The sequence below is a fragment of the Eulemur rufifrons genome, chromosome 8 (assembly GCF_041146395.1).
Source record: "Eulemur rufifrons isolate Redbay chromosome 8, OSU_ERuf_1, whole genome shotgun sequence".
Taxonomy (NCBI): Eukaryota; Metazoa; Chordata; class Mammalia; order Primates; family Lemuridae; genus Eulemur; species Eulemur rufifrons.
In genome coordinates, this window is record NC_090990.1 from 23,198,807 (window position 1) to 23,223,380 (window position 24,574).

General features: G+C 45.6%; 1 protein-coding gene across 1 annotated transcript in view; it reads right to left on the reverse strand.

Annotated features, from left to right (window-relative positions):
• Positions 1–24,574, reverse strand: part of CSMD2 (CUB and Sushi multiple domains 2) — a 571,373-nt gene that overhangs the window by 208,361 nt on the left and 338,438 nt on the right. Inside the window, 1 exon segment of the mRNA XM_069477647.1 lies at positions 21,808–21,990. Coding sequence (XP_069333748.1) covers positions 21,808–21,990 — 183 coding nt within the window.

Here is a 24,574-nt window from a genome sequence, read left to right on the forward strand (position 1 = left end):
CAAATGCAAAGCTCTCGGCCTGCAGAGCAAGCCCAAGGCAGACTGAAAGCAAAGTGCTGGAGTTTCAGAGGGAAGATGATCGGGGTGCTGTAAGCATAAGAATGGATGGATTTGCTGCAGAGGAGAATCTGGTTAATAATGCCCGAGCCCCCGGTCCCCCTCCATCACTCTGTCCCTCTATTCTTTTTTGTCTCCAGTCTTTCTCAAGGGCCACCTTGTTGTAAAGCTCCAGGGTCACCATTTTGAAATTCGAGCAGCTATATATGATAGCTGTGCTTATTATTCTCTAAACTCATCTTGTTCACGTGTCTAGTTGTTTATGGTCAGTCCCTCCCTCTCCCCAGCACGTGCACAGACACTCCATGACAGCAGAAATCTGGGCTCATGCCCAGCGGCTCCCACAATGCCTAGCACATTGCTGGTGATCGACCAATATTTGCTGAATGAATCAATGAGTATCTAACGATTGGTACCATCTGAAAAGATGGTGACATGAACCCGGGGGCCTCATAAACCCACCCCACTTCAAATCTCAACCAACAAATGCACCAAAGTCTATAAAAATAGGTGGACATCTGTGTGAGTTCTGGAAAACAGGGTAAAATACTCTGCCATGAGCCTTGATGCATTTCTATTAGAAACAGTGTCCCTAAATAATTTAGAGTAGAAAAGGGTGTGACCCAGCCATGTTGCTAAACACCAAAGACAACAGAAAGCTGCTCTCACATATTAAAGGCCTCAAAAAATATGCCAGTCACATAACATTCATAAAACACCACTCAAAAATGCTTTTCTATCCAACCAAGAGATGAATCAAAATGAAGGATTGAAGTATGGGCAAATTGTGGTTAATAAAAAGTAAAAAAAAAAATAGATTGGCAATAAGCAAATAAACCAATATAATAATGAATTCAAATAATTGCTATAAACATATTTATAAAATGGAATGCAAGTGTAACAAATATTCCTTGGAAGAAAAGATATAAGATATTATTCGTGCCCAAACCCCAGGGTGAAATATTCCAGATTATACTGATATAAAGAGTAAAGTTGGAGCAAGGAAATATGCTAATTTTCTCATCTTGCAAGAAATTCTGTTTTATAGTTTCTGTGGTTAATTTTAGAAATATAGGTTGGAGCATGTTTTTAAAGATGTTAGGTGTAATTAGTAATAGAATATAAAATAGCTTATCTTCAAAATTACCAAAGGGAAAAAAGCAAAGCAGTCAATTTAGGGAAAAAAAGAAATTCAAAGAAAATAACAAGGAAGTATAAAGGGAGGGGGAGACTGCAAGTTAAGATGCTAGGAAAAAGAAACCAAAATGTCATTTATGACAATAAATGTATACATGTTAACTTTCTAGTAAAATGTAGCCCTCACTCTGGGACAAGACACAGTCCAAAGTCAAGGAATATACCATGGAGTATTACTCAGCTATAACAAATAACGGTGATATGGCATCTCTTTTGTTCTCCTGGAGAGAGTTGGAACCCATTTTATTAAGTGAAGTATCCCAAGAATGGAAAAATAAGCACCACATGTACTCACCAGCAAATTGGTTTCCCTGATCATCACCTAAGTGCACATTTGAGAATAACACCAATTGAGTGTCGGACAGATGGGGAGGGTGGGGGGAGGGGATGGGTGTATACCTACATAATGAGTGAGATGAGCACTGTCTGGGGAATGGACACACTTGAAGTTCTGACTTGGGGGCAGGCGGGGGGATGGGGGTGGGGGCAGGGGATGGGTGCATACCTACATGATGAGTGCGATGTGCACTGTCTGGGGAATGGACATGCTTGAAGCTCAGACTCGGGGGGATGGGAGGGGCATGGGCAATATATATAACCTGAACTTTTATACCCCCATAATAAGCTGAAATAAAATATATATATATATATAAATAAAAGGAATGAGCCAAGATAGCTCAGGCTTGACATTAGACGAGGTTAAAATTTACCAGTGCCCGGGTCCCAAGGATTCCTGTTTAAAAGCTCCCTACATGATCTCAGGGATCCCAGAATGCAGCCAGGGTATGAGAATTACTGGTGGAGACAAATATGAATAAAAAAGAAAAAGGAGTTTTAATATTAATATCAGACTCTTGGATATTATAATATTACACCTGACTCTTGGATGCTCCTTTTTTTAGGCCAAGAGCCTTCTGGAAAGCCACCAAGAAACATTTCTTTTTTGTACCTGGAAAGAGATGGGGCTGATAAATTCACACTGTTGGAACAAGAATGTGGCCCTACAAAGCTCTGTCTTCCATCTTTCCATCTCAAGAGAGCACTCGAACCTGTTGCAACAAAGGCAGGAAAAGGAAGTGTGCGTTGTCCTGCAAATCTCTCTGGTTTTGGAGAATTATGCATGCACTTTACCATTTTACATCCTAATGTTTCTAACATAGGAGGAGCCAATTTCTCAATGTCCCAAATGAAGGACCAGAAAAAAAAAAAAAAAAAAAGAGTTGCAATTGGATCTCTATCAGTTATCTAGGTTAAGAGATAATATTGCATAACATTGGATTATTATTTAATATGATCTTGAGTAGAAAATAAAAAGGGTTTAAAAAACTCTCCTCTACTTTGCTTTTGTCTTTTGGTGTTGTCGCTGCTGGCTTCACTACTTTCAAAATGGTAATTCAGTTTCTTGAAGACTGACAAAGACAGTCTTCGGTAATCCTGACAGAGACCTAAAACAAAATCCAAAGATGACATTTAAAAAGATGATATTACATGGATGATGGGCACATTCTGAAATGAAGGTACAACAGTTATGATACTTTACGCCCTGAAGCACTAAAAGGGACAAAATACAATATACTAACCTAAAAGTAAGTAAAGATAAAGAGGACTTGAAAAACACTACACGTGAGTGTGTGTTATATGAAGCTCTGCAGTCTTTAAACAAGGAACGCAGCCTTCTTTACAGGTGCCCACGGAGTGGTACAAAAACGGACCTTACATTAGGCTATAAGAAAATCCCTGTAAATTCTGCTACAAAGCAAAACATGTCAGGCCACCTTTCCTGTTCACAGTACAAAGAAATTTGAAATCAATAATAAAAGAAGAAAGAAAAATCCATGATCACTTAAAATTTCATAAAACCTTTTCTTAAGTAAGTTCCTGAGTTCAAAGAGGAAACAAAAGCTGTCAGTATGGACTAATTATAATGATGACGCTACTAGGCCACAGGTGTAGTAAGGAGAAAATTCATAGCCTTATTCATTATTAAATAATAAAGAAAGACAATGAGTGAAATGAGTGTTTACGCTTACAATGTTACAAAGAGAATAATTGAACATGACGAAGAAGAGAAGGGAGAATAAAATCAGAAATGATAAAAGCAGAAAAAGTAACTGGCTTTTGCAGGGACCAATAAAAGAGAAATTTCTGATTGGTATACTCAAGAAATAAAACTAAAGAAGATACATGTCCACAGAGATAGGAGGCTATAATAAAATTAAGGTGATAATTCAATTATAAAAGAATACTATGTACAACAAGCTAATAAATTTGAAATTGTGACAAAATGGAGAATTTCCTGGGCAAATTCGAATTACCAAAATTAGTGAGAGTGGAAAAACTCCAGGAAACTGGAAAATACTTAGAGGGTAGACGGTTGCATGGTCAGTGCTTTACAATCTTAAATAAATTGCTAATAGCTGTGCTATTTAAATAAACCTTGATAAATATACTCCCATAATGATAGTATATAGAACACACACATACACCCATACATTGAAATGCCTACAGTGTGAAAAACAATCCTATATACAATGTGTTAGCAAATCAAATTCAGCCCTAAAACAATAAACAAACATGATCTACATAATAAAAACAACAAAACTTTACTGATAGAAAATTTAAAAATGGAGAGACCAACTATGTTCCTGGATGAAAAGAGTTCATATTGCTAAGATGACAGTTATCTTCAAATCATGGTGCAAAGTTAACACAATTCCAGGTAAGAGCCACACCACTTTTTTCCCCCCGGAACTTAAAACCATTAAGATCCATCTGTTGGAAATAAATAGCTGAAAATAGCCAAGCTGTCCCTGAAGTAGACATGGGATAATAGCGTACGAGCTGCTAGCTGGCATTCTAAGAGCATCCCGTATCTTAACTCATTAGCCCTCACAGCAGCCCTCTGAGGTGGGCACTATTATTAATCCATTTTACAGAGGCAGAAGCTGAGTCCAGGTGCTCCGGTCACACAGCCTGTAAGCGATGGGGCTGGGATAATGAACCAGTCAGGCTGGTCCAGAGCCCAGGCTCTCTCAACCATGACACCGACTTCCTCCCAGTGGAGGGAAGGCTTGTCAACTCAGACATTAAATATTAAAACATATTATAGAGCTGCAATAATACAAGCTGTATTGTATTGGTTCCAAACGAGAGATCAATGGAACTGAAAAAGAAACTCCAGAAAGGGACATAGGAATATAAGAATTTTACATGATAAAGGGGGCTTTTCAAATTAGCAGGGGGAGATTTGATTGATCAATAGATGACGCTAGGACGAATGGCTAACCAGTTGCTGAAAAAATTAGATCCACTCACTCCATGTACTAGAGAAGTACTAGAAGAAAATATAAGGAATATTTTTAAAATCTCAGAGGTGGGGAAGGACTTCTTTAGCATTATACCAAAATTAGAAATCATAAAGGAAACAATATTTTAAACTACAGAAACGGAAAACTTTTGGATTTCAAAAATCACCATAAACAAAAGTTAAATAGTGGGGAACAAATGGAGAGAAAATATTTGCAAATTATTACAGTTACATATTTACTATGCACACTATATAAAGAACTGCAATTTGATAAGAAGATAAACATGCAAAATAGAAACAGTGGCCAAGGAAATGAAGAGCCAACTAACAAAAGAATAAAGTTGGTCAATAAAGATGTGGAAAAAGGCACAATATTATTAGAAAACAAAAATGTAAAACAACAGAGCCATGAACTTGGCAAAGAAAAAAAAGGTAGGAAATTTTCAAGAGAAAGGAGAGAAGCTGGCTGGGCAGACAGACCGTGCAGTTGAGAGGTAGGAGGGAAAACAGGAGAGCGGTGTCATACAGACAAGGAAAAGAGGGTTTCCCAAAGGAGGAGCTGCCACCTGTTTTGGAAAACCGTGAGCGTCATGTGTCAACTGGGCTGAAATCGATCCATCAGGCTGCAGCAACAAGAAGCCTCCGGACGGCTCAGTGAGAGCAGATTCGGAGGTGTGGTGGACACAGACATTGGAATGGAGTAGGGGTGACAGGTGACTGACTGGGAGGTGGGGAATGGACACTGCAGGGTAGACAGACATCTGCCAAAGAAGTTTGGACGTGAAGTGTGAAGAAAGGCGCTTTTTTTTTTTTTTTTAAAGATGAAAGAGACCTGAGAAAATTTCAATATTGATGGCAAACAACTGGCAGAAAGGGAGTGGCTGAAAAGACTGAAAAGAAGAAGAAGGATGAATTACATGAGCCATGAGGTTCTCGAGAGGCAAGAGGCGGAGGAGAATCTATAGCAAAAGATATGAAGCAATGGGCTGCAACCCATTAGTGACTGGTCGTGAAACTGACATGGTGGGTCACGACGAGTTGCATGTTATAAAACAAAACAAAACAAAACAAAACAAAACAAAAAAGGAAGAGAATGGAAAGTATCTGAGCTAACTAAAGGTAGTAAACATACATTTGCGAAATGTAGGTTTCGATTACCTGCAAGGGCGTACTGTGTTGCAATATCAAAATGCACTTCTCACTGTGATGTTAAAGGTGTTTGAAGGTTCCTGACCGAAAGCCTAAACGAGGGTATGATGAATTTTTTTTTCTCAATGTGTAATCTATAGGGGGATTGGTGTTTAATGAGAGAGAGGATTCACCATCTCTCTGTTATAAAAGGCAGGAAGGACAGAGGAAGTGTGAGGATGGGTAGGGGTCTGCAGGTTGGTGTCTTTAGTGTCAGGAAGTTGGGGACATTGCCTGTGAGGTGGGGGGCAAGGTCATTCTCCAGAGCAAGGGGAGAGGAGGGGGCTGTTCGGGATTTCAAGGACAGTGGAGAATGCTTGGGACGGTTTCCATGGAGAGGCGGAGAGAGGCTGACCTGAGAAACACAGATGGATTGCCAGGCGCTGTTGCAGGCCTGATTGAGATTGGTGGCCATGCACTTACAGCAGCGCCAATTTCACCGGTTGGGCGATTTTCTCCAGCAATGCTCACTCAAGCAGAAGTGGCCCAATCAGACTGTGCTTGCTTTATTGCATGTCTCTGGGTCAGTAAACTGAGGCAGCTTTGCTGATTAATGTTATAGCTGAGCTGGAAGCAGAGCCTTTACAGGCCCACCCTTAAATTTCTTTCTCCTCTTTCTGCTCAGGAGCTTAGGGTATGTTGAATTTCTTCTCAGGTATCTTAATGTCATCTTTGGCACCGGAGCTTGGTGAGAGTTATTTAACTTCATCGGTCCCAAGGAGGCTGGATGAGGTTCTCAAGGTCACCTGTGTCAGGGGTGAAGCTAGTCACCGGGTATGGCTCATCCTTAACAGAAACAAGATCAAGTTAACTTCCTCTCTACGGAGAATACTGAGGATACCTTCTAGAAACTCACACATATTCCAAAAGGGGCTTCAAGAATAAACAGACAATACCAGCTGTGTAGTTCCTGAGCACACAGATGTAACCCAGTCCAAAAACCATGAGTTGTGCTCAAGGTTTTGCCTTTCTTTTTCTGTCCAATCCCCACCTCTTGGGCAGGCAGGATTGGGGCGCTGGTGTCCTGAGACAAATTAGCAGGGGGTTCAACAGAGCCAGCCCCCTCTCATTCCTGAAACACTTTGATTCTGTCTTCCGTGACACTCCTCCAGGTTTCCCACCTCTAGCTGACTGTCCTTCGGCAGTCACGTGAAAGCTTTCCTCGTCTACCTTTTACATTTTGGGATATGAACAGGTCTAGTTCAGGGTCATCCTCTCACCTGCCTGCTCTCTTTGGGGCACTTCACCCCACGCAAGACTCCTAAATGGAGACCTCCAGGACAGAACTCCCTTCCCAGCTCCAGATCTGTGGATGCAGCAGTCTTTGAAATTTCTCCACCTAGCTGGAGTACTGAAGGAGCACCTGCTGTGTGCTTAAGTACTAATGGTGCACCTGCTGTGTGCCAGTCACTGCTCTAGGTATGGGATGAGCAGCCCCCAAGATGGGCAAGGAAGTCCACAGTCCCTGTGAAGTTTACATTCTAATAGGGGACAAGGAAAATAAGACAAGGTGAAGGAAAAAGAGTGAATGGAGTCGGGGTGGGCTACTTTCAATAAGGGGGTCAGAGATGGCCTGTCTGAGGAGGTGGCCTCAGGACTGGGGCCTCGTGATAAGGAGCTAGCCATCCTAAGGGACGATCACTCCAGGCAGAAAGAATTGCAAGTGCAAAGGCCCGGGGGCGGGACTTGGCTTGGTGTATGTGAGGGACGGAAGGGAGGCCAGCGTGGCAGAAGCATGGTGATGGACGGAGCAAGGGACACGAGATGCACTGAAAAGGATAGCAAAGGTCTCTTAGATCATGAGAGAGAGTTTGCATTTATCACACAGCAGCTTCAACTAAATATGTCCAAAACCAAACTCTTGGTCTTTGTCCCCACTTCTCTAGGACCTTGAATATCCCCTGGCATCAACAAATGATTCAGCCCTGCCATCACCCAGGTATGGGCTTGCCCAAGGCCCTCTCGCCACTCCCTCTGTGCCACTGCCTCCCAAGTAATCCCTGGTAGCCCAGACCTCCGCACACGCCCGCCGCACTCCTGCCTTGATGCAAAGCTGTCTGACGTACGTCTGTACTGGAGATCCCCCTGGCACCCTGAAGCATGCCCAAAATTGAACTCTTTATCTATTTTCCTAAGCCTCCTTCATTCCTTATCTCCATGAATGACAACACCCAGTTGCCTAAGCAAAATATATCAGCTTCTTCTTGCTCACTCTCATATCCAATCAGTAAGGAACGTCTGTTGATTCTATCTCCTCAGCATCTCTTGTACTTGTCACATCCTCACATCCCTATTAAGTGGAGGGCTTCTTCCCACTGCCATGGTCTACCTGGTCTCCTACTTGAATCTCTCTCCTTTTGCTTCCATCCTCCATATTGGCTCCAGGGTCAATTTTGAAAATCACAAATTCTTATGCTGTTATATCCTCTCTGCTGCATAAAGGATAAAGTCTAGATTCCTCAAAGGGGCACAAAAGACTTTCAGTGACCTAAGGCCCTTCTCTTCTATCTTTATTTCCCCACCCCCACCACTGCACCCTATATTCCAGTCAGATCAGACTACTTGCAGCTCCACAAATGTGCAAGGCTAACCCCATGTTGGTGCTTTTTCTAGAATGTTCTCTCTTCCTGTCCACCTGCAAAACTCTGTTAAAGCATCATTTCTGTTGAGTGATGTGTGTCCCTCCCACTCCCCTACTTATCCTTCCTAGCTGTAGTCATAGAGCCCGTATATCAGGCACACCCCGCCCAGTGCCTCAGCCACCCCTGGTTACAACTCCACCAGCTCGAGGGCCATAGAAGAAAATTCTGCTGCTAGTCGGCCCCGGGTGGCCAAGCATCTTCCAAATCAAATCCTCTCCCACCCCTACCATATTGGCCTTGTCTGTATAATGGCACCAATACTAATACTACTAATAATAACTACAACAAAAGTAGGAAACCCATACTTGCTAGGAATTTGCTATATGATTGGCACTGGGGATGCAGCAATGAACAAGACTATACAGACAGCTCTGTCCTCAGGGAGTCTATAGTCCAATGAGGGTGCTAGACAATCAACAAATAAAGTAAGCATCATTTATTGTGGTTGGTTCTATTAACTGCTCACAGTCATCTGTTCCCTCCCTGCCCTTGCTATCTATACACCCCTTTAGGTGGAGCCCTCTTGCCTACCCCTGTTGACTTTGGGCTTGGCCTTGTGATTAGCTTTGGCCCATGGAATTGTGAGTGGACATGACATAGGCATTTCCAAGCAGAGGCTTTAAATATGCTTGGGTGGCTTGGCTCTGTCCCCTGGAGCTTTTGCCTTCTGGCATGAGACCGTGCCCAGGCACAGGCTGGTGGTTCAGCCTGGGTCTCAGATTGAGAGCCACGAGGAGCCCAGCAGAACCCTGCAGAGCGGCACCTGACTTGTAGCCCTCCTGGAATGTGAGAGAGAGATAAATATTTATTGTTGCAAGCCATTGGGATTTGGGGGTTGTTGATGCCACAGCTAAAGTTGACTAATACACTTATGAAAAGGAGTATGAAGAAAATTAATAGTGAAGGATTGTTCTTTTTAATAAGGTGGCTAGAGATAGCCTCTGTGGGAAGGTGACAGTTAAGGAATGAAGAGAAGGAGCCTTGTTAGAACATTCCAGCATGGTGAACCATAGTGCAAAGGCACTGAGGTAGGAAGGAGTGTTGAAGGAAGAGTGACCTGGGCTGAGTGGAGAGCGGTGGGAAGGGGTTAATCATACAGAGCCTTGCAGACCTTTGGCTCAAGAAACCCCTTTAGCTGAGGCCCAATCCCTTTCTTAACACAAAGTTTGTTGGGCCATTGTTAGGGAGACCACATAATGTATTTCCCAAACTGGGACACTTTTGAGAATGAAAGGTGGCACTATAAATAATTACCTAGAACAAAAGGTGTATACTGGGATTGTTCCAAGAAAATAGGGATATATGGTCACCTGCTAATGGTCTTTTTATTTCCTCCCACAAAAGTATCCTTTATCCTGTGAAAGTCACGTCTGCTTCAAGTCTCTCGTTCATAACCGAGCAGTCTCTGGAACTGGAATCCTAAACTGAAGCTCAATGGTGGGGGTCTGACGAGGCTACGTTCTTGCCCTCTATGGCCAGGTCCTGTTCCCTGTACCCCACAGAGGTTGGCGAGGTTCTTGGTATAAGTGACCTGACCGCTTATCAGTAGGACCTTGGGGAATGACCCACTGCCTGGAATCACCCTGCGGCCATGATCGATTCTTGCCACACTTCTGGAACAACCCAGCCAAACCATTCCTGGTGCTTACCCTCGCCCTTAGACCCTCTTCATCGAGATGCTCAGAGGCCTTTGCCAAGTCCAGGCTCTGAACCCCCTTAGCTGCTAGCTGGGGATCTCACGGCCCCGGTGCACAGGGCAGATTCTGATACCTCATGGAAGGGCACCAAGGTGGCATCTGCTCTGTGCTCCTGAGAAGCAGCTGAGTCCGCACTCCTAGGGCTCAGCTTTCACCTTGAAAACAGACCATAAATTCTTTGGAAAATATATGTAGCCAAACCAAGCCACCATGCTACAGCTGGAACAAATGTGACTCTTTCTAAAAAATGTGGGTATGCGTATATTTTTCACTTTGAGTTGTACACTTTGGCGGGGGATGGAGGGAACAGCTACTTTACCTCACCGAGTCTTTTTCCATACATATAAAAATTGCATGAATAACTTCCAAATTACAGCTTTGTTGTGAGGACTCAGTGGCTGAAGCGTGTGGACACGTGGAGTGCGGCACCATGGCAGGTGCACAGGAGGGACACATTCAGTCGTGGCTGAATGTGAAACGAGAGTCTCGTCCCTGCTCTGCTGCTGACGGCTGTGTCCACTCACGCTTCTGCTCGGGGTATGTCCTAGTCTCAACCAGCCTGCTAGGGCAGCAGGACAAGTGTCTCCCATCCTCCTCCCTTAGCATAGCCACAGCCGAGACCCCAGACCAAATGGCTTGCTCCCTGCTTCTCAGTCCCTCTTCTCCTCAAGAGATGAACAGGTAACTCCAAGTCTAGAAGACTCTGACAAAACTCCTCCTTTGCAGAAATGGTTGACTGTTTGGTTGCCAACTGTGACTTGGCGTGCCACCTTCTGTGGGAAGATCAACTCAGGAAAGAGAGACACTCTGTCAGCTGCGACGGGGGTCCCTGGTGCTGAACAGCTCTGCCCTGGAGTGTTGGACATTCTGTCAGTCTCAAGCCTTGCTGTGGGATTCTGATGAACTGTGACGTGTAGGGTAACAGATGGAAGCCCTGGTGACCCAGTCTTTCCATGTCCCAAGCAGCAGAGGCTACTCAAAAGTGCTTCTCACTCCTGTGAGGTCCCACAGCTGCCTGTGCCCAGCCCCCAGGATCCCTGAGCAATACTCATAGGGTCCAATCCCTGCCACATGGCGGGGTCCCAGCCAGCCTCTGTGCCCAGCGGGGGTTAGCTTCAGCCGCTCTTGCTAACCTGGCTAGCCAGACACAGGTGTCAGCTTAGGGGAAAAGTATCCTTGCATGGTGTAATCCAAGAGCCCAAGCCTTCCCCATAGCCCAGAGGAATTCAAGAGAGAGTGTGGACTACCTCTCCAACAACTCAGGCAGTGTTCCCAGGACTGCAGGCCCAGGCCACTGGGTCTTTGAGGCCCTCAGGGAGCTGTCAGAGAGCTACGCCATGCTTTCTAAGTTTGTTTAATTAGAGCATCTTCATGCAGGGCATCTAGCACCAGCCATGGTCCAATCATGTCTCAGACCACCAGCTGCTAAAGACAGGAAAAGAATCCTTAGTGACATAAGGAAGTATGTTTGGATTTCCCTCCACAGAAATCACAGTAATCCAGGGAGTTTACAGCTAGCCTGGGAGAGCTGCCTTCAAGACCATGGGGGAGGCTATCTGAGTCCCAGAGCAAGATGAGAGTTACTCAGGTAGCACAGGGCCAGCAGCCCTGCTCCTGAACCCCGCCTCCCCTGAGACCCCAGAAGATTGACTTTGTATGTAAGGACTGGAGGAAGAGCCAATAAAGTGCAAGAGGGGCAACCCAAGGCTCTCTTAGAAAGCCAAGCCCTAGAAAAGTAAGCGGTGCCTTCCCCGAGAACCACAGTCTCAGGACACCCACGACACTGAGGGCCGATAGTGATGCACTTGTGTCCAAGTGAGACACAAATTTGCCAGGAGGCTCAAAGAATGGGGGAGACGCACTGGTAGGACTTCAAGCACCAGCTTCCAAGCCAGCCGCTGTGAAAACAGAGCCTGGCTAGCGAAACTCTGTGTCGCCTCCATAGCTCTGAGTCAGGCACAGCAGAGCACAGTGAAGGCACACATGTAGCTCTGAACATTTCACAGAGATGACGGAACCTGCTGGCTTGATCCCAAAGGTAAGAGCTGCAGGGAGAATGACAGAGATACCCTATTCCCCCAGAAGTAGAGGTCACAGCCCAAGATTAGATTTCGAAAGCTTGCTCAGTTTCCCCAGCCCCCATTCCACCCAGGTAGCTGGGTCCTAATATGCCTTGGACCAGGTCTCTTAGTTGCAAGAATATAGCCTTTGGACTTGGCCTTGGATTAAGCTGTGTTCACAGTTGGGTCTTGGACAGATTCCTAGGTTGGACTGGATTGAAATTTTCCCTATGCTACAATCTTCCAAGAAGACTTTTGAGAATCTGCCAATTGGAATAAATTTTTCTTCTTCTACATTCTGGTAGCACTTTGTGACCACATCTATTATTGCAGTAATTCAGAGACTACTTTATGATAGAAGTATGTGCTTATCTCATTCATTAAATGATGAGCTCTTGGAGGGTAAGAACCGTGTTAGAATCATCCCCATTACTTGCCCAGTGTGAAGTACAATGCCCAGTACGTGGTAGCCCCTCACCTCCACATTTTGCTGCATTTAAATTAAATGAAAAACATCAAATAGTAATGTCAGAGTATTGGACCATGCATCCCATTCCTTGCTAGGATGTCAACATGGAGGTCAACTTTCCATGGACCCCAGGAGACCATGATCATCATGACAACCTGGCTAGCCTTGTGGCAATGACATATGACTACAACATATCACCACATGCATCACGAAGCTGCCATCTTGGCAAGAAACCAAATGTCACAGAAATGATACCCCCCCCGCCAAGCAACTAGCATAAAGTAGGTATTCCATACTAGTAGCTCAGAAATACAGCCTACCATCTACATCACTTAGGAGGGGTTCAGAACTACGATTCCTAGGCCCCATCCTGGACCTACTGAGTTGGAATTTCTGGGGATGAGGCCAGGAACTCAGTATTTTAAAAGGCCTTTAAGTGATTCTAAGGATTAGCTGGGTTTGAGTCCATGTTAGACTGGGCAGGGCCACCAAGACATCTCCTTCGCCTATAAAGTATCTACCCATTTAAACAGAAAGGTAACAAGTGATAAAATTCCCCATACTGGTCTGGTAGGGAAAGTGTTGACTCTACATCCTTGGACATTCTGGGAGGAAAAGCTGGCAGCCTCCTTGGGGAGCCATCCCTTCATCCAGTCCAGTTTTCCCAGCCCCAGACTCCTTCCACTCTGGCTTACCCTTCCCAGGCTGCCCCTGCAGCCCCACAGAGCTTCACAGCCATGACTTTGGTGCCCACTCTCCAGTGCAGGAGCAGATACAGACCCTCCCCACCTCCTGCCACCACCACGGACTTGCCACTCAAGGCAGCCATCCCTTTGGGTCACTGGGAGCCCTTCTGCAGAGCAGGCCACCTCACCTCTGCAAGTCCCTAGCACAGTGAGACCACTGGATTTCCGTGTCCTGGTTCTTGAGGACTGAGCAACAGAGGGAGAGGGCCCTGGAACTACCAAGTTCCCTGCTTATTTCTCAGGGCCACCTGTGGGTCAATGGGACCCCGAAGGAAGCCCAGAGAAACGAGGAGAATGCCACAACAAGCAGAGGACGCTCACACAGACCTTATCACGGTCCGCACCCTGACACAAACAGTTCCCAGGAATATTGTCCCCCACACTCAGGCTGATGCTTTCCAACCTTTGCTGATCCCACCTCTGGCTCATTTGAAGAAGGCAATTTCCAAGGGCTCTCGCTATTGTGATCATATTTTCTGAGCCAAAGGAAATGATGTTTGAAATTGCACTTGTCCTGGGAAATCTGGGATTGTATGTTCACAGGGAATACCAGGGTTCAGCCATGGGGAGGGGGGAAGCAGGGGCATGCTTTACCTGTGCGCGGGTGCTGAGGTCAAGGTGGGAGGGAAGTGGAAGAAGTATCTGCCTATTTAAGAATAAAGGTAACAAACAATGTATGTGACCTATCTGAAAAAAACCACAGAGCTGTTGTATTTAGAAAAATGAAAGTAAACAAAGAAAAAGAGAGATATGCCATGTAACTGGATATGAAGGCTGTGCCTTATAAAAATGCCCGTTTTCTTCAAGTTAATTTATAGTTTAACAAGAGCTCACATACAAAATCCCAATGGGATTTTTTTTTCACCCGACAAAATGATTCTAAAATTAATCTTGAACAACAAACAGATGAGAATAACAATGAACATCCCGAAAGAGAAAATAATTAAGAGGAAGGAGTTGTTTCTAGCTCTGCCAGATATTAGAACATATTATAAAACAACAATTAAAATTATTCAGTACCGGTGCTAAGATAGAAATAGAGTGGCAGAACAAAGTGGCTGACTCAAGAAACAGACTTAACTACATTTGAGGATTCAGTATGTGATAAAACAATTCATTTCCCTCAAATCAAGAGGGAAATGAATTACTTAATAAATTGTGTTGGAAAACCGCATAATAGTTTGGACAATGTTATACATTCATCTAAATAAACTCCAGATGGATTAACAAATTATATTTTTAAAAAATCAAATTACTGACAAATAACCAAAAATAGAACAAACTGTTTCTCAGGTCTGTGGCAGAATGATAACTTTGTCAGCTTTGAAGAGAAACCACAAATATTGAGAGGTCTGTCTATATAAAAATGTTTAAAACAACTACACAAGGAAAAATAGCAAAGCAAGAAAAAAAAAAAAGGAAAATGAGATTGGGAAAATATGTATATCAAATACCATATAGAGTTTCTAGCCACAATATGGAAAGAGTGCCTTCAAATGAAAATACCAACAGTCTAGTATCCACATGTCAGTACAGATAGTCCCGATACAGGGATTGCAAATAGCAACTGCTCCACGTCCCTGCTAGGCAGGGCTGGACCCAGGCTGGTTGGAGAAAGGCCAGGACTGAAGTCCCCATCCGGTGTTCTATGATGGAAATCCTGGCAGCCCTCCTGACGCCCCTCTGCTATCTCTTGCCCCAGCAGGGACACGCCTCTGGCCTGTGGCACCCCGGCAGTCTTTGTCTGGACTCTACTCCCATGGGCCCTCCCTCCCTTCTTCACTCACATCCATTTGGCAGCAGCCAACCCCTTTAGAAACTACCGCAAACCCAAGTACCCAGACCGGCAGTGTGTGTGTGACATGCATGCGTGTGTGCGCACACACACATACATGCCTCAATGTATCCATGGAACATCTCCCTTTTGCATTGGCCCAAGACCAGTGGCTTTTCCCAGAACCCACCACTGCCAACTTGGATGTCTCCTTTTCCAGCAGGGCCCCAACTCTGCCCTCCCAACTATTCTAACAGAGATGACATCAAGTCTATGCCCTATGAGAACAGCGGCTGCTGCTTTTCTGTCCAGCATCCACTATGATGCCTGCCATGTTGCAGGGGCTCAAGAAATATGTGTCCAATAAAAGAATGAACCTAAATGCATCTGTGTCACCAGTGCTTTCTCACTGGAAAACTAAATTGTACACCACAAGGGACCACATGGAGAGAGCTCCTTGAGGTCAAGGACTGTGCCCAATTCATCTCTGGATTCGCAGCACTTATCATAAAACATTTGGCACTTTACGGTAGCAGGCAAGGGTGTGCTGTAAGGATATATTCGACTTATACTTGTTAAATTAGCAATTTTTAAAAGGCCACACAAATACTTCAGGTTTAGTGAAGCTGATAAAGGTTATAAGTAAGATATGTGACTTAGATGAAGAAAACCACAAAGTTGTTATCTTTAGAAAAGTGAAAGTAGACAAACACAAAAGAGAGACATGCCACAGTTCTGGATGGGAAGACAACGCATTGTATGAATCTTAATCTTACAGCTTTTGCTACTGGCTTTATGAACTGGTACAACATTTTGGGGGAGCCATGTAACAGTATACATCAAGAGTTATAAAAATGTTCATGCTCCAGCCCGATAACATCACTCCTGGAAATTTATCCTAAGGAAATAATTAAAGAGAAGAACAAAAAGCCACATGCATGAGGATGTTCATTACAGCCTTATATAAAACTTAATTGAACATAATTGGTTGAATAAGTCATGGTCCATTCACTAGACAGACTATCCCATAGATCTTAAGAAGGATAACTATGAAAGATATGTAGCAACGTGGTAAGATACACACCATAACATAGATTTTAAAGCACGGAATGCAAAATGTTAGGTTCACTTTGATTAAAACCACATGAAATATGTGTGTAGATGAGTAAGAATCAAAAAGGAGTGGCCAAATTTGAAACCAGTTTTGGTTAAGGGAGGGAGAATAAGAGTATTTTATTTAGTTAAACTTTTTTAATTTGTTTAAACCATTACATTAATTTAAACATTTAAAATTCTCAACCAGAAGCCTGTGTTGAGTATCAGCTTGAGCTAAGAGCTCCAGATACTTGATAAAATAGAGTCCTAGCACCTTATATAGGGCATGGTGCTGAGAGTTCGCCCCTTCAACCTAAGCAGGATTGTCCCCAGAGGCTCTGCAGTTTAGAATTTGACCAGGAACAGCCATACACTCTTATTCAGCTGACTTTGTACACAGTAGGTGCTCAATTAGTCAAGATGGATAGATATATGGATGGGTAGAAGGAATGAGAAAAACTAAAGACTAGGAAAAGGTTTCAATTCCAATATATCACATACTGATGATGTACAATATCAGTTTCAATAAGGGTCCTAGATCTATCCTTCATGAACTTGTCTAACTCCTGCCAACTTCTGTTACTTTATGGGACTAACTCAGCCAACAGTTTGCTTCTGTACTCTGGGCTGGTATTTTTGTCCTAGGCTTATTTGTCATTACTTCTTCAAAGGACCCCTGGGATTCTGGAAATCTGGAACAACGGAGAGAATGCAGGACTTGGAGTAGGAACCTGGGTTCAAATTGCTGCTCTGTCAATTAATAGTTCAAATTCTAGCCCATCACTGAACGGTTCTAAAGCCTTTGTGTGAGCTACCTTATTTCTTTGAACTTTGTTTTCACCTATAAATTGAGAGAATAAATTCATCATAGAATTGTAGGGATGAGTCATGTCTTCCCAATGACATAAAACATTTATTGAACACCAGCATCTTCTACTCCTTGCTTTCTCGCTGCCATGATGCTACAGACTTTGACAGTGGCCTCACTTAAAATGCAAATCCACAGGATCCTTCCTATTTGGAATTCAACAAGACCAAGTTATCCTAGTCCAGTAGTTCTTATTAATATGGGATGGTTTTGCCCCTAGAGAATATTTGTCAATGTTTAGAGACATTTTTGGTTGTCACAACTGTTGTGTGGGGTGGGTGCTACTGGCATTCGGCGGGTAGAGGACAGGGATGCTGTTAAATATCCTACGATGCACAAGACTGCCCCACACAAAAAGAACTGCCTGGACCAAAATAGCAATAGTGCTGAAGTTGAGAAGCCATACCCTAGAGTGACAGCCCATGGGAGAGACCAGCTTCCTGAGGACCCTGTGACCCAAGTCACTGCTTTGTCCTTTAGAAGTGTGTGTGCACGTGCGCCCAGAGCAGAAGGTGGGAGAGGTGGGGAGGAATGCAGAGGGCAAGGACAGGAAGATACTAGGATAGGGCCATTTCCCGTAGCATCCCTGTCTAGAACATCCTCCTTCACCTCCCAGCACTTTAAAGCGCAGCTCAAGCCGTGTATCCTCTGGGGCATTTTCTTTATGCACCCAAGGCTCCAATACTTCCTCCCATGACCTCTGGAGATTAGACTGCTGATTTGTAATTTTGACTGTATACATCCCAGTAGGCCCTGCCTTCACATTCCACGCATATGCCACACATATTAAGAACTGAGCAATTAGGATTCACACCTTCAATGGTGGTTTGCAAGATGGTAAAGGAAGGCATGCATTCCTGCAGCCTTGGCACATATCTCTGGTGAGGGCTGTTTTGAAACTTCTTTTGAAAGTGGCTGCTAATGGACTGATAATTGGTTTTCTGGCTTCCTTATGAAGTGTGAAGTATTCTGCTAGCCTGTCAACCAAGCATCAAGTATTGTGCAAACCACCATCAGAGTTACTTGTATCTTCCTTCCCATTGTATCTCTTGTCGTGGAGGGATAACCAGACATGGTTGTAAGGGAAAGGCTCACCACGCTTTTGCAAGGAGGCAGGTAAAGAACGGGAAGAGCTTCTGGAAGGTGAGGAGTATGTGCAACCTGGCCAAAGCTTCCTTTCGCCAGGACAGCCAGCGGGGAGCACATTTCCTAGGCAGAGACCGAACAGCTCTGAATCCAATGCATGGTGCTTGGCACAGGGAAGACACTCAGTAACGACTGCCAAATGGATGGCAAGTGGAACTACTTCCCATGGATTCTGAGCACTGGTCCCTGGAGAGGCGAATTAACCAAGAAGGACCAGAGAGGAAGAGGAAAGAAGCTGGCTCCATCTTTTCTTTCAAAATGCTTCTCACTGTGGGATATATCATCTTCTTAAAAACCTAAATAAAAAATACTATCTATTGAGCATCTACTGCTGCGAGGGCACTCATAAGCCAATGAAATGATTCCAAAGTCTCTGCTTGCTACAGAGAATGCTTTGGAACATGAAGGAGGAAGAGTATTTGTGTAGTCTTGGCAGGGTAATTCCTTAAGTAAGGAATTGTTTTGAAGAAAATGCTTCGAGAGGAGAACAATGTACAGCTTTGCATTTCTTCAATTGTTCAAAGAAATTTGAGACATCAAAATAATTTCCCCAATCCTCTTTTAACTTCTAATAACGAAAGAGCAGTTTGTTTGCTAAGTATTGCATTAATATTTATTGTGACTAATGTGTTGGGAAATTTAGGACACTTATGATGACTTTTGCTAGAGGAGCTTTTGTATGTATATTTATGAACACTGTAAAAACAGAGAGGTAAACCTTAATATTTTATATTTTTGTAGACATTTATAGATGTTGTCCCTTTTCCATTGGTCACACACCATGATATATTTGATCTAGAGTCAGGAGTAGAATGACAAAATTTAACATTGTCCCTTAATCAAATATGACCTGCTCTGTAATGATCCACTTCAGAAGTAGTTTCCAAGCATTCACTGTGGAAATGGGAGGACTGCTCATGCCATAGTGACCTCTTTCAATAAATATAATCAAGGAGGCTTAGAATTTTTGGAGCCAGAATGGAGTGCTACCCTACTGGATAGATCAGCAAATGAAAATCCAGATCAGGAGTTTGAGACAAGCATGGGCAACATAGAAAGACCCTGGCTCTACAAAAACAAAATAAGAATTAGCCGGGCATAGTGGCGTGGGCTTGTAGTCTCAGCTACTCGGGAGGCTGAGGCAGGAGGATCACTTGAACCCAAGAGTTTGAGGTTACATGGAACTATGATGATACCACTGCACCCACCTGGGTGACAGAGTGAGACTTTATCTCTTAAAAAAAATCCAGAGAGGCAGAGGAGATGCCTTAGCCTCAGTCATAAGCTAAGCTGGGACTAAGAATCAGGTCTCCAGATTTTGAATCCAAAGTAATGTCAGTGCGTTTGCGCCAGGGCTTTCTCATCTCCATCCTTTCACTCCCAATAGACTGTGGGCTCCTAGAGGGCAAAGCTCAGGACCTATAAAACCACCAGCTTAGGGGCTGGGTGCTCAGTAGAGAGTGGACAGGTGGCAGTCCCTTGCCCTCATGAAATGCAAATTTGACCTTGCTATGTGGTGCAAAAGCACGGCCAGTTGGCTCCCTGTAGCCTCCTCCACTGAAGCCAGCATCCCTGAGACTCAAGCTGTGCTCTGTCACACTCAAATGTCCAGACAAACTTGAGTGATGGAAGTGCCTGGAGATGTCATCTTCCTGTATCCCAGAATCGTCTAGAAGAAGGAATGCCACGTTGGCCCCCCAGAGTGCCTGTTTCGCAGTTCTCATGGGTAAGCCTCAGGCCCCTCATCCTTGTTTTGAACCTCAGGGAGCACTGATCCATGCTTGTAGGGACAGCTCTGTCCTCTTTTCTTCTCAGCTGTTTGCAAGCAGTGCCCAGCTTGCTGGAGGCTGCCAGCCCTGTTCGTGGGACGTGGGGCCTGCTGAGCAGCACTTCAAGATCTCCTGCCCTCAGAGAAGGTTCTAGAAAGATGGTCTAAAACCACTCCTAAGAGCCAAAAGGTTCAATCAATTTTTGGAGGACTCAAATGATAGCCCCTCAGGTAGCATTTTGTCACCTGCACTACTCAGCTTATGTGGCAGGGAACCTTATCCTGGTCCCAAGGAGCTGGCTGGCTCTGCTTCCCACTTCAGTCCTACTAGCTGTCTGCCCCAAAAGCTCCATCCTCTTCCATTTCTCCCTGCCTTGTTTTATCTAGATGGGTTTCAGAGATTAAGCCCCCATGGTACCTGGGGTTCCCACAGCCTGTGCCTTTATCTTCTCAGGCCCTGCCTCCAGCCGGCCTCTGCAGGGCCCTGCCCTGTGCACTTCCGCCTGGCCTTGGCCTCTGCAGTGGTCAGAGCCTCTGTGCCGGCTTGCCTTGAGCTGCTCCTCCTGGCCCAGGGTCCCACTGTGCTAAGAGGCTAATGCTGTTGGGCTCTATATTCTAACCACACTGGGGAGTAGAGATGGGCAGATGTCATGCAATTTAATTCTTTTTTCAATAAGGGTGAATTGTTCAATGTGTATCTAAGAGCAATTTGATCTTTAAACCTCTGAAGAATTTTTATATAAATAAACTCAAAAGTCATCAAAAATGCTTTGTTAGACAAAGAGGTTTTTTTTTCCTATCATTTGAAAGACATAATCAGTGTGGTATGAACCAACTCATGAACTCTCAGTCATCACAGAGACCCTGATGGTCTACCAGGCGAGTCCTCCCCCAGCCCCCAGGGGCCTTCATTCTCTAGCATGCAGAACTCAGAGGCCCCGAGTAGCCCACTGAGGGGGGTGAAGGACCAGAGGGTCAGGCTGTCTGCCTTTCCTCGAGAGAAGCCAATGGAAAGAGATGGAAGAGGTGAGGTGGCAAGGGTTAGGAGGAGAAGAGGTGATGTCCCAGAGAAGCTGGAACCTTTGATTTTCCAGCAGAGACCATGCCTGGCCTCCCTTGACTACACACAGCCCCTCACCCTTGTCAATCCCACCATGACTGAAGACTTAAGGTATCATTTGCGTCGCAGAGTATGGTCAGACCATCCAAGAGGAAAGAAGAAGGGCTTCCTTGTTATCTCCCCAGAACAGACCACTCACCTCCAACCCCTTCCCCAAAAGATCAAAAATCCAAAGAGAGCTTGATCCCCCACCCCTCCCTAAATCCAATACAAGAGGAAGCGATTTTAGGAAACTGTATATCTGGCAGGGCATGGCTTCCCAGCGTACCCAGAGGCTGGTACGGAGTCTCACAAACGTGCTGTCCCTTCCACCCTGATTGATGGTACGGTGTCAGTGGCTGCAGTGAGGGTAGCAGGAAGTGTCTGGGTCTGAGCCTGCTGGGCCAAGCCCCAGTGGAATCTATCTTCCTTATACGGATCACCAGGGAGGGTAAGACGGCATTGAAGAAGATCCCCAAATGTCAATAGCAATTATTCTCAGTGCCACGGTCTACATTATTGCTGGAAATGAGGACCCAACTAGCCACATCCCAAGAAACAGAAGAAACCAACCAGAGGGAAGCGGTTGTCACAGTCCGCAAGGTTCCCGGGGATGGGGCCCCTGGACTAGCTAGGAAACGGGCCCCTGCCTTTCGGTGAGGACCCTGACGCGGCCTCGTCCCTGCTCACTTACACACGCAGCCTGGCTTCTTAGCCGACCACTGGTTATTCTTTTGGCACGTGATTGCCTTCTGCCCCACCAGCTCAAAGGCAGGCTGGCAGTCAAACTTGAGCGTGTCACCGTGGCGAAACCGGGAGCCTTCCCTCCGGCCATAGGCAGGTATGCCAGGGTCACCGCAACTGCCCTGCTCGATCTCTGAAAGACAGGAAGATGAGAAAACAGAGACAAAAGGTGACTTTATACCTCTCTTGGAGCTGGGGGTCCACATGCCACGCTCTGCTGCCTTGCTTCCAGGAGTCAGTGCTCAGAGTGACACAGGTAGGACCAATGTCCTTAGAAGGGACGAGATTCGTGAGGAATCCTGCAATGTCCTGTTTCAACACAGCATCCCCGCGATGAACCAGCCTGGCAGTTGTCAAACACCTGGGACCCTGTGTCCACATAAAGTGCCCTAGCTGCTCGGGTATTTTTGTCCCGGGAAGGTGGTTCTACATACTTTGTGGGTTCCCTGTCCCAGGAGCTAACAAGCCCCGAAGTTTGGAGACTTCCTTACTGAACTTGACCCTGCATTGGGGTCACTAATCTAGATTACTGAGAGATTGTAAGTACACTCCATTCCTGAGCAGCAGAGGCGAGCACAAGACAAGACAGTCAGTTCTCTCTGCCTGCCTTTGCCCCAAACTGGAGATTCAGTGAGAATAAACATTCACTGCCTTCTGATGTGGAAGCACTTGCATGAAGATTTTCTTAATTCAATTTTAGATGGTAACAGGTAAAATGAAACAAATGACTCATTAGGTATGCGTCTAAAGTTCACTTGAGTCAACAGCGGTGAGTCAGATGTGGAGTGGGTTCTCAGAGCCGGCTCCAGGGCCCTGGACTCAGTGGGCAGGATGGGCTGGCTGTCTCATGGGAGTCAGCCAGGCCCCAGATGCTTCTGGAAAGGAGTCTGTCCCGGCCGAGTCCCTGGAGCTTCCTCCAGAGTCCCCCCCACTTCCATCCATGCCGTGCTTAGTGTGTGAGAGATGAAGGAGGTGGGGGGCGGAGAGGAAGAGGAGGAGGGGAAGGAGAGGTGATCTGTTCCCAGGGAGGAAGGCGTCTTGCAGGAAAGACAGGCAGTCAGGAAGGAAGCGCCAGACTGTGAGGTGAGGACGGTGACAGCCCTGTGACTTGGGAGAGAGGGGCCCGCAGTCATCAGGGGAGTACTTTGGACACTTTCCCAGGGTTCTCAGGACAAAGGAGCCCTGCCTTTTCTGTAGACACCATTAAGAGCTGTCAGGAGCCATGGTCCCCGGAGTTGGTCTGTCACGGGTGATTCTGCAAAAGCTTTCTTACCACAACTGCGGGGCATCTGCGGGCTGATTATCGTGGCCTGTGCCAGCCCCAGACACTGTCATACATGGATGGGCTCTTGACTGTTGCATTCATGTTAACCCCAAAACTAGGGTGCCAGCCCTCTGCTGAGAGCTGGCAAGACAAGGCATTCTATACTGGGATTGTGTGTGCGTGTGCGTGTGTGTGTCAAACATCAAGGGTCCTCCAGTGGGGTGGGTCTGTGACCCTGCGCCAGGTCTGAGGAATCCCAAGTGCAAGCCAGCCCACCCCCTACCCCTCACATTCCCTTGGCCTCGCCCTCTGCGCACATCTGCTGGAAACACATCTGAACCCCCTTTGAAGCTGGCTTTGCTCCTGCTCGGGGTCGGGGAGGCTACTCTGAGGCCTTCCAGGGAAGGTGGCCCCTGTGCTCGGTCCCAGAGCTCCAGGGCATCTGAAGGAGAGGAAGAAGGGGCCCCTCTGACAAGTTGACCTGGGAAGGCAAGAAGCAGGACCCTCCTTCCAGATGTCCCCGGACATGCTGCCTGGGATGCAAGCCCCTGGGATGTGAGGCCTGTCACTGCAGTCATTCTGACACCTGGTGAAAGTTACCCAGCATTTGAACACAGAGCTGGATTCTGCTGCCAGGAACGGGACCCAGATTTCAGGTTTCTTAGCAAGACCCCACCATGTTGTAGAAATATACATGTGGGGTGCATCTGCCTGCGCTCAAGAGACCAAGCATCCTTAGGGCAGGAGGGCAGCTCCCTCCCAGCCCTCTCGCCGTGTAGGCACGGCCCTGTGCGCATGTCCACACCCACCCAATTTCTCTTGCCATCAGTGCAATCGTGAGCATATAGTAAGCACCTACTGTGTGCCAGTCCTGGTGCTAGACACTTGAGACCTGGACATGGTCTCTGCTCTCAGGGAGTGAACAGACGAGGAACAGGTATTTACGACACAGGTGAGTCACGCTATGGAAACACACAGGAGAAGCGCCAAACTCAGTCTTGGAGGATCAGGCCGGGAATAGGGCACTGGCCTCTCTTACAAAATTTCAGGGGGCACCAAAAACTCAGTGATTAAGACAAATAGTATCTCAGTGCAATTTTTTTAAGAAAATCACAATTCCATAAATTCAATCCACAATAAAGAAAAATAGCAACATTTAAAGTAAGCCTAGATCCGACCCTCCACTTGGAGGACAACTTAATGTCAGTTGTCTAACCCTGGTCCCAGCCCTGTCGGAGCCTGTCTTTAATTAAAACATTGATTTGTTTGTATCATGGGTATTTTGCATTCATATTGATTTTTTAAAAATTACATTAAAATATTATTTATCTTAACTACTGAATTTTGGTACCCCCTCCCTGCCACCCTCAAATTTTGGCCCTGCCAGTGCCTTGCTCACCTCACCCTAGTCCCAGCCCTGGGTCAGGGAGGACTTCTTGGAGGAGGTGATGTC